General features: G+C 54.0%; 1 protein-coding gene across 1 annotated transcript; it reads right to left on the bottom strand.

Moving 5' to 3' along the window:
- Positions 1–3,947: 3,947 nt before the first annotated feature.
- On the bottom strand, positions 3,948–9,212 carry FOXE1 (forkhead box E1). Its single transcript, XM_077171555.1, has one exon. The coding sequence runs from the start codon at positions 8,969–8,971 to the stop codon at positions 8,093–8,095; it is 879 nt and encodes a 292-aa protein (XP_077027670.1). The 5' UTR covers positions 8,972–9,212; the 3' UTR covers positions 3,948–8,092.
- Positions 9,213–10,066: the final 854 nt, after the last annotated feature.

Genomic DNA, 10,066 nt, shown 5'->3' on the forward strand with positions numbered 1-10,066 from the left:
TCAGCTGAGCTCCAGTAAAAGAATGATTTGCACTGGGTTACCCTAACTGGACCCAGTATTCCTGCTGTAGGCTCACATAAGGCAGGGGGAATGGCCACTTGTCTAAGCCTGAAATTCAGTGCATCCAGAGGGACTTAGCGTGCTGAGCATGAGCTGTGCCTGTCTCCCTCAGACAGCTTGAGGTTTTCACTGACAGGAAACAAAAAATGAAGAAACCAGGATATAGCTTGCGTGGAAAACAGTGTGATCTGTGCTTTGCAGCCCTTATAATGATGCTTTTATCAACTCTCTCCGCTACGGACCTCTCCCTGGGAACTCACGAAAGCGCTAAAACGGAGCTTGGGTGCAGTATTAACCACATGCCCCTGTGCGCGCTTGCTCAGACTCGGACGGCGGGCTGAAGGGGCAATTCTCGCGTGTGCCTTTGGAGCTGGGCACCGCTCTCTGTGCAGGACGAGCCCCCCTCCGCCCGCAGGGCCCGACCCGGCCGATCCGCGTTTCCAGCGATCGGCGTTCCCAGCGGTGCCCGCCCCGCTCCATGCGCCCGGCGCGGCCGGCAGTGCGCTCTAGCGGCAGCACCGCATAGCTGGCGTCGGAAAAGACCTTAAAGGTCATCTCTTCTCCCCCTGATTGTTCACAGACTCATCCAGCCTGGCTTTGAACACGTCCAGGGATGGAGCATCCACAGCTTCTCTGGGCAACCTGTGCCTGTGCCTCATCACCCTCACAGGAATTTCTTCCAAATACCTGATCTAAATCCACTTAGATCAGGTATTTTCTTCACATTACTCATTGTCCTTTGTCCCAGCACACGGCTCTTGTCAAAAGTCCCTCTCCAGTTTTCCTGTAGGCCTCCTTTGGATAGTGGAAGGTGCTATGAGGTCTCCCCAAGGTCTTCCTGGATTTAAGTTCAGTTCCTGTTGTGGCAGAGAGGTACTATATCTTATATCCACTTAAGTGGGAAGGCATGAAACCATTTTCCCTGGCTGCTTCAAGAGAACTTTTCTTTTGCCTTTTCTCCAGAAGGGAATGGTGGAGAAAACCTCCATGGAAACAAAATGCAAAAGAAATTACCCGAGAAGGAAAACATTTTTTTTTAAACAAATGTTTCCTGCATAAAGGTCAAAACTCTGAATCATCCTCTGCTTCCTCCATGAAAAAGCCACCAACATCAACAATAATACCCAGGCATGGCCTCTCGCACCATGACAGAGTGGCACTTCTCACTTAGGCATTTATTCTGTGTGGCCTGATCTGTCTGTAACTCCAGGGCAACACCAGGATCCAAGTCTGTTGCAGTGGTCAGTTACTCATTGCTGCAGAAATGCAAGCACGTGTTATTCAAGTAAAGGCAATTTTTGAGAAAACAAGAAGTACAAAAAAAACAAACCAAAAAAACCCCAAACCACCAAAACAATTTGAGAACTACTGAAAAAGAATACACATAATAAACTCATACACAAATAAACTCAGGTGTACCCAAAGATGGAGAAGGAAGAAATCATCACCATCAGTATGCACCTCCTGATGAAGAGAAGGAAACCTTCTCTGAGAACATCACAGTCTGCCCATTGCAGACATCACCATGCTGATTGTAAGTCTTGCTCCCCCTCTATTCTTGCAGCCACAAACCTGAGAACACAGGAAGAGTGGCTAGGGAGTCACTGTTTAATTGGCCAGTTCTAGGGCCAGCACTCCAGTGAGCCTGAAGACAGGCCATGTGTAAAAACATATGGCTGCAGAAGTGATACGAGGCCTCGGACAACATTTGTTAACCCCAGAAGCTGACAACCTGGATTCATGAGCACCTTTTCCCAAGTGGAAACATGAGATGCAGATGGTGTCCTTGCAAGAGCCAACTACAGGGATAATTGACTCAGAGTGGTTCATGCACCAAGCAAGCTGTGTCTCAGCGATCGGACCGAGAGCTCTGGCATTGACGCTGAGCAAAAAAGGTGAAAAGCTGTTCCTTAATCAATTAAGATCTCTTTGCATAGCTCACATCCAGACAACAGCTTTCCAAATTCTTCAATGGCTGATGAATCTTAGCTCCCTGGCATGGGAGAAGGGATAGCAGTGAACTCAGTAAGCTCTCCTGCGCAGCCCACAGTCAGTATTCCTGCCTCCTCTCCACAACCATTTTCAGCCAGAGCGTACAGCAGCCCTGTTGACTTCCTGCCATCAGAGGAGGCTAGGATACAGCCTCTTTTCCTCTTAGCCCAAGCAGTGTGGCCAGAGTACTTCATTGGCCAGCTGCACCCTGTGCAGAAGAGGTGAGAGTTCAGTCTGGCAGCCCCAGGCTGGGCTTCCCTGCCCCGAAGTTTGCCCATACAAAGAGGGGTTGGATGACTGCACCACATCCAAAAGTAACTCCCAAAAATAACACCAACTTCCAGGTATAGCACATGCCACCATCTCCCACCTTGACTTCTTGACCTTGGACAGGAGAAGACATACATTTCAACTGGACTGAGTTAAGAAACCAGCTCTGCTATCTAGAGAGGGCTTCCAACAAATCAGGGCTTCAGGATTACACCAAAACAAGGTTGTAAAGTTGTTCTTTGTGCCAACATGGGCCTCTGTACTCTTGTACACCAGACTCTGTAAAGTCAGACCCCCATCAGCCTTCCTATGCTCACATTAGCTCACTTCCAGGTCCCACATGAGTGGGATGCCCTCTCTGGTCACTGACATGGCAGCTGTAGGTAATGGATACAGCTAAAGTCCAACTCCACCTACACAGACTGCTCTCCAGTTACAACTCACAGAGCTCTGGACTCCCTCCAAGGTACTCCCTGCTGGCAAAATGGCAGGGGCCTCCCCTCCCTACTCTTTCTCACAGATTTGATCCACTTCTTGTCACCTTCAAAGGCAAATAAATCATACTTGGGAGTCCCAAAACTCTTGAAGAAGACTTTCCTATCTGCTCTTGAAGAAGACTTTCCTATCTGCTCTTTGGTAACTTGGCAGATTAAACTACCTGTTTCTATCTCCTATTCATTGCCCTCCAAGCAGCCTGGGCTGTTGGCAGGGCAACAGCTGCAGAATTCACTATCCCCAAACACCCTCAGGAATCCAGTCACCATCCTCTCAGCAGGAGAAGAGGCAACATCTGCCATCATCTTGGCCATGTGCAAGCCAGTTCATCATCCTGGGGTGTGGAGTTGCCCCTGCAGGCCTGTTACACCCCCATTAGCCATGGTTGCTGCTGGATGAATCGCTCCCACAGATGTTGCTGTTGCACAAGGTGAGCACAGTGTCAGCCCGCGGCTGCGGGAGCTCCATCTCTGCAGCCAAAAAAAACTAACTGGCCTGGGGTGCAGGAGGCAAGACCAAGCATTTCTGGGGCTGCTGCCACAGGACAGGCAACATAATCTTTCCAGCAGTAACATCTCCTCCTCTAGCTGGCCCAGCTCCATGCTGGAGCATCAGAGAGTAATTAATGCCAGCCACAACGCCCATGCCCATCTCTGAGCTCCTGTTCCTCTCAAGGTAGCAGCCTTCCCTGCCTGACCCTTTTTCTAGCAGAGACACATGGCTGGGATGGAGCTTCATGCATTGATATATTGGGCATGCTTATGGCCTGACCAGACACCCTCAAAGCAGACTGGTGGCTCAAGGGGTTGTGGAGGTTTGGTACACTACCTGTGGCCTGGCCCTGCTGACCCATCCCTCCTCCTTTCTCTGATGTCTTCAGCAGCCCAGCAAACCAAAAAAAGCCAAGGTAAAACAGGGTAAAAAGCAATGAGCAGCACATATCACGCATTTCTCTGTATGTCTCCCAGTCTCAGGAGAACAGGGAAGGCTTGAAAGAGTAAACTCAGAGAAACTTCATTGCAAACAATGCAAAGATTTATTTCCATTTCAAGTGAAGTAGAAGAGTAAATACACAAAAAAAAAAAAAAAAAAAAAAAACCAACAACAACAAAAAAAACCACCAAAAATCTCTAATACAGAATATAATGTTCTGCTAGGCTGTACAGTCCACTTCTTTCTCAATGTCTGCTCTGGGCCTGACTACACCAGAACTTGGGAGAAGAGGAATTGAGAGGCTCTGTCCTTTGAGGAATGAACACCTTCAAGGCCCCTCTCTCTTCTATCAGTGCTCACACTTAAGAGTTTCCTACAGGTTTACAATCCAGATTTATTGGACTCTTCTGACAGAAATCAACAGAGTAGTTTGAAACTTAGACTAACTTTGCTAACAGGAAGGCTCTTAGATATTCACAATAAATCAAAATTTTTACAGAAATCAAATTTTTTTCTTATTCTTGGTGGTGCCTGAGAAATGCAAGCAACGTCCCAGACAAAAACACATTGAGATCCACATGTTTAACATATCCCCATGGCACAAGCATACAGTGAGATCCAGTTGTCTAACATATCCCCTTGGCATATCCCCATATCCTCACAGAGAGACCCAGCCCCATGGCTCCCCAAGGACATGACAGGCACATCTTCCTCTGTCAGTGGCCAGGCAGTCCCATGTCACACGTGGGCACAGGGGCAGCACATCTCAGTGCCACAAGGCACAGCCTGGACAGACCCACACCCTTGGAACCTGAGCCTACACGACAGCTCAGGGAGGTTGGAATAGCCACAAAACCACAGCAGTGCTGGTGGGAAGGGATTGCTGGAGTCTCCAGGCGGGAGGCTGGAGCACTGCCAGCACTAGCAAAGGCTGGTTTTGCCTAAAAAAGCTCAAAGCACAGACCCCACACAGGTATAGAGTCCCCTGAATGGTCCCAGTAGATCTTCACAGTTCTGACCAGGGTTTCTAGCTGTTTGTGACCAAAGTTTAAGCAGTTTTTGACCATGATTCAGGTTCTTAAGGCAGCAAGCTCATCGCTGTACCTGCTGCAAAAAAAATTACCATCTAGACATGCCCAGTTTCCCTAGTTTGTAGTTATAAAAGATCTGGAGAGAAACAAGAACAAGCATCTAGACCTTCTCTGCAAAAAACACACAGCTGAACCTACCCAGTCTGTGCTTTCTAAGTCACCAAGATCTGTCAGGCTTGTCCTTCAGACATTGAGTTTTGCTCCCTGAACTGCCTACAGATGCTATCTGAGTTCAGAAGCATCTTCCTCAACACCTGTATCATCATCATTGGCGACCTTTTTTTTAGACTGAACTCTAAACTGGCATGAGGGTTGAAGCAGAGAACAAAATGAGAGGAACAAGGGCCAGAAGAGATCAAAGCTCTTCACTCTCGTACCAGTGACAAGATTCATGGCGGCACGGAGGGAGGTTTAGTTTGGATGTCACCCCAGACAGTGGCAGAGCACTGGAACAGGCTCTCCAGGGAGCAAGCACCAAGCCTGACAGAGATCAAGAAGCATTTGGACAATACTCTCAGGCACGTCGTGTGGTTCTTGGGGTGTCCTGCACCGGTACAGGGGCTGGGCTTGATGATCCTGATGAGTCCCTTCCAACCCAGCACTGCTATGGTTCTATGAAAATTATCTGGTCCACATTGATAACTGCTTCTACAGGAAGGAAAGAAAGGCATTAAAAGGCAGGACAGCTCTTCTCCCAGCTACCCTAAAATGAGCAAGAAGTTGGCATGGCTTGCTGTCAAAGTGACACAGTCTAGTCTTTTCAGGCAATGAAAGCAGAGCCAGCAGCTATCAAAAATACTAGGAGCTAGCACAGCTAGGTGTACAGATCCTCTTCCAGATGGTGAAAAGAGAGTATGGAAAGGTGTTAGCACAGCGGCTGGGGAGACCTGCCCCTGGCTGGGACAGCTCTCTCCAGGATGGTAGCAGCTTCTGGATGTGCCAGGACCAGGAAGAACAAGATACAATGTACCTCTTCAGAAAGGCAGGAAGGGAAAAATCTGACTGAGCTCAGCACACCAAAGAGTTGAGTGGTGCTTACACTTGCTGCCTGTGCTTGCCCCCCACTGGCTCCGTACATGGAGCAGCCTCCCCAGGTCTGTGTATGGACAACAGCTTCCTGCACTGCCACAGGTAGGTCTACACGGACACAGGGCAGTGCTCTCAGGTCACTCTCAGCCTCCCAGCCCAGACGTGCCATCCCCAGCACTCTGAACCCTTGAATCCAAAACTCATCTCCTACCTCACAGCCCCGCAGAGGGCAGATGTAAAGCTTCTCCTGCCCACCTACAGAAGAAGGCTTTACCCTTCTCCACACCAAGCTGTGCTGTGAGGACACCCAACCACCTTCCTGCTCCCCTCCATTTCCTCTCTCATGTTCCACCTGGATATGTGGACCGCAGCACCCACGGAAAGCAAGAAAGCTGCCTCTACACAGATTTCATCCTGCTGAGGACCTCATCTGAAACATGCAGAGCAGAAGATACAGGTGTCTTCATGGGATCAAAACCTCTTTGCAGCAAAGCACAGCAGTAGGACAAGAGACAGTAAAGATGAGATGGGACGAGAGAAGTGCTAAATGGAGGGTACAAGGAGAAACTTATCCCCCACTAGGGGAAGCCAGGTTGCCCAAAGAGACTGTGCTGTCTCCATCCTTGGAGGTGATGGAGACTCAACAACATAGGGCTGAGCTTACTGTCTGAGCCATAGCTGACCCTGATTTGGGTAGCAGATTGGAACAGAAATTTCCCAACATCTTTTCCAACCTGAGTTAGACTATGTAGTTCTATACCCTTCTCTGGTAAGGGAGACTCTGGTGTATGTGCACCCTGTCTATTCTTCCAAAACTCCTGCTGAGGTTCTGGCTGCACTTTCTTGTTTCCTCTCCCCATACAAGGCCCCACCACACTGCAGGATCTTCTCACCAGCCTCCTCCTGGCCCTGGATACATAAGTTCCCCACTCCATGGGAAAAAGAAGCTGTATAAGAAGACCAGGGAGCAGGGCTGTGTCGGCTCCCTCTATACCCACAGCCCCAAGCAGAACCCTGGCTACACACTCCTGCTCCAGACCCCTTTCCAGGGTGGTGGGATCTGTTGGGAGGGGTATGCCTGAGTTTCCCCACAGATCTAGTTTCAAGCTTTTGTCTCACAGACATTCCTATTAGTTGTTCCCTCTCCGTATCTTTCTCCAGACTCCTTTCCATCCCCGGAAAGTTTGAAAGTGGAGCAACTGAAGATGAAAAGGCACTGTATCCTGCCTCTTGTGTTCCAGAAACAGAAGTTTTCTACTATATATGCCAATTTCTCTAGGCTACAGACAGAGATGGGCTGATCTTGGGATCAAAGTAATTTAGGCTGTAAGTACCTCTGCAGACCTCAGGACCAGGTCTCCACTCAAAACAAGTCTGGATTCAATGTTGGCTATGACTTCAGAGGCAGATCAGGCTCCGTCCATTCAAGTTGGAAAGGCCTCCAAGGGCAGAGGTCCTACAGCCTCCCTATGTCCCTCTTCCAGGGGCTGGGCATGCTCATGGTAAAATTTTTGTAGTTCCAATCCCACCACTGTTCCCACCCCTGCAGCACAGAGCACAACAGCTCGAAGGATGTGACTTGATGTGTTTTTCTGCAGCCCTGGCATCCAAACCTTCTCCTGCCTTGGCCACACCGCTGGTGCAAAGCCTGGGGCTAAAGCAATAGCCATCAGGGACATGCCACCCCATCAGTGCCATGCCACCCCATCTGTGCCATGCATTCTGCTTTTACAGCTTTGCCTGCACGAGGCCAGGGAATGATTCCTCCTGCCTCCCTCCTTCACCTCACCAACAGACATTTAATTCTCTTTTAAAAAAATCATCAACAGCAGAGAGACTTTTAAATGCGAAATCTTCCTGGGTAGACCAGAAGGGGTCCGGTTGGGTGCGCCGGGAGGGTGGGAGCCTGGCAGGAAGCTTTGAGCACCTGCTCCAGGAAAGGCTGTAGAAGAAGAAGAGACTGCTTGCCCCATCCAAGCACTTGTCAGTGCCTAGGACTTTTCTGCCCAGAGCGGACAGGGCTGGACAGGACACCCCAAGTCCCCAGGGCTGACTGCGACACTCCTCGCCAGGAAGCCTGGGCAGATGGCAGAATGCGTAGGTGCAGCCCAAGGTTCTTCTGCATCTTCCCGGGCAGCGCCGGGAGCAGCCGTGCCGGGTCACCCCCGCACTCCGCAGTCTCCCGGGCTCCGGTCCGCTCTGTCGGGCCTCTCTGGGACAGGTCAGAGCGCCGGGACGAACCTGTCGGGGCCTCCAGGGTAGGTGCCGTGCCGCGGGGCGGGCTCGGCGGCACTCAGCTGCCCTGCGGCGCCGTAGGCGGGGGTCAGCGCCGGGTATGGCGCGGGGGAGCGGCGGCCGTAGAGCGGGGCCGGGCCGGGCGGAGAGGCGGGCAGTACGATGCGCCCTGACGGCGCGTACAGCGGCCCGGGTCCCGCGGGCGCGTAGGGCCCGGGAGCGGCGGGTAGCGGGCCGTAGGCGTGGGGCAGGGCGGCGGAGGCGCAACCCTGCGCGGGGAAGGCGGCGGCGAAGGCGCAGGAGGCGGCGGCGGGTGCCGGGGGCAGGTCGGCGGGGGGCGGCGGGGCGGGCAGCGGGAGGAGGCGGCACGGAGCGGCGGGGCGCTCGGCGAGGAAGGCCGGGTAGGTGGAGAGGTCGCTGCGCTTGAAACGCTTTCTGCGGCGGAGGAAGGATCCGCTCTCGAACATGTCGCGGGCGTGAGGGTCCAGCGTCCAGTAGTTGCCCTTGCCGGGGCGGCCGGGCTCCCGGGGCACCTTGACAAAGCAGTCATTGAGGGTGAGGTTGTGGCGGATGCTGTTCTGCCATTTGCGGGGGCTGTCGCGGTAGAAGGGGAAGCGCTCGGTGATGAAGCGGTAGATGCCGCCGAGCGTCAGTCGCCGTTCGGGCGCCTGCCCGATGGCCATGGCGATGAGGGCGATATAGCTGTAGGGCGGCTTGCCCCGCTCCGCCGGACGCTTGCGGCGGCGCCGTCCGCCCCGCGCCCCCGCCGCCGCCGCCGCCGCCTCCTCTCCCGGCGGCACCGCGTCCGCCTTCAGCGGCGGGGGCGGCGGCGGGGGGCCCGGCGGCAGCCGGCTCTCGGCTGTCATGTGGCCGTCGGAGCGGCTCCGCCCCGGACCGAGCCGAGCCGAGCCGAGGAAGCGCAGCGCGGCACGACCGCGGCTTTTATGCGGCGGTGTCCGGCGGCTCCGCGCCCGGGCGGCCGGCACTCCCCCTGCTACGCCCCGCCGCCCGGGAGGCGCGGGCAGGGCCGGGCGTGCCGCCGCTGCCGCCGCGGGTCGGAGCAGCGCCCTGCCCGGCACCCCCCTCCCGCCCCTCTCCGCTGCTCCCGGTCCCCAGCGCCGTCGGTGCGCCGCGGAGCCGCCGCTGTCGGGAGCGCACAGCTCCGGAGGACTGACGGGCACCGGGCGAAGCTGGGTGTCTCCGGGATCCCGGTGCGGGTGTCCGGGTACGGGCATTTAACGCGCCTCCCTGCAGGGCTCGCCGCCGTCGGGGCTGGCGGGCGGGGAGAGGTGGCAGCGATGAGCGGCCGCCGCTGCCGGGAGGGAATGCTGCCGGTCCGCGCCTGACAGCCGGCCCCGGGGAACTTTGCCCAGGGAACCCAACGCTTCTTTGCGGAAATCAAGCTGTCGAAACAAATTAGGCTGGAAAAAAAACACCCGGTGACAGATCTGCGTGGGGAGAGATAGTAAGTGCAGGCTTAGGCTACGCGGACTGCTTGCCGAGCGCTAAGTAGAATGCACTGAGGTTAGAGCCCTCCTAGCTGGTACCCAGCAGCGATTTGGCACAGGGCTAGGCTCCCGTGCCCCTGAGCTGACCTGCTTGTCCCTGATGCTTCTGCCACAGGACCCCACAGGTCCACGATCCAACCAAGAAGGATGCCAGGCTCTCCACAAGCTAATGCTGGGACATACCTGCCAGCTCCCTCATGTTTGCTCAGATACTTGGGGCAGAGGGTCAAAGCCCAGCCGAGTGTGCCAGCTGGTGAGGAATGCTTGCCCAGGACTTGAACCCCTGTGACACATGCCCACAGGCCTAGGGACAGTACAGCCTCCTCACCTGCTGGCATGATGTTCCTTGCAAGCCAGAATATAAAGGAGAATGGCAGGACGTCCTAAAGGTGAGATGGAAAGTGTGTGCAGGTGTGCAGGCACCTGTGTGCATGGCAGGGTGCATGTGCACGG

The sequence above is a fragment of the Agelaius phoeniceus genome, chromosome Z (genome assembly GCF_051311805.1).
Source record: "Agelaius phoeniceus isolate bAgePho1 chromosome Z, bAgePho1.hap1, whole genome shotgun sequence".
Lineage (NCBI taxonomy): Eukaryota > Metazoa > Chordata > Aves > Passeriformes > Icteridae > Agelaius > Agelaius phoeniceus.

Coding starts and splice junctions, on each gene's coding strand:
- FOXE1 (XM_077171555.1), bottom strand. CDS start 8,971: ATGACAGCCGAGAGCCGGCTGCCGCCGGGCCCCCCGCCGCCGCCCCCG.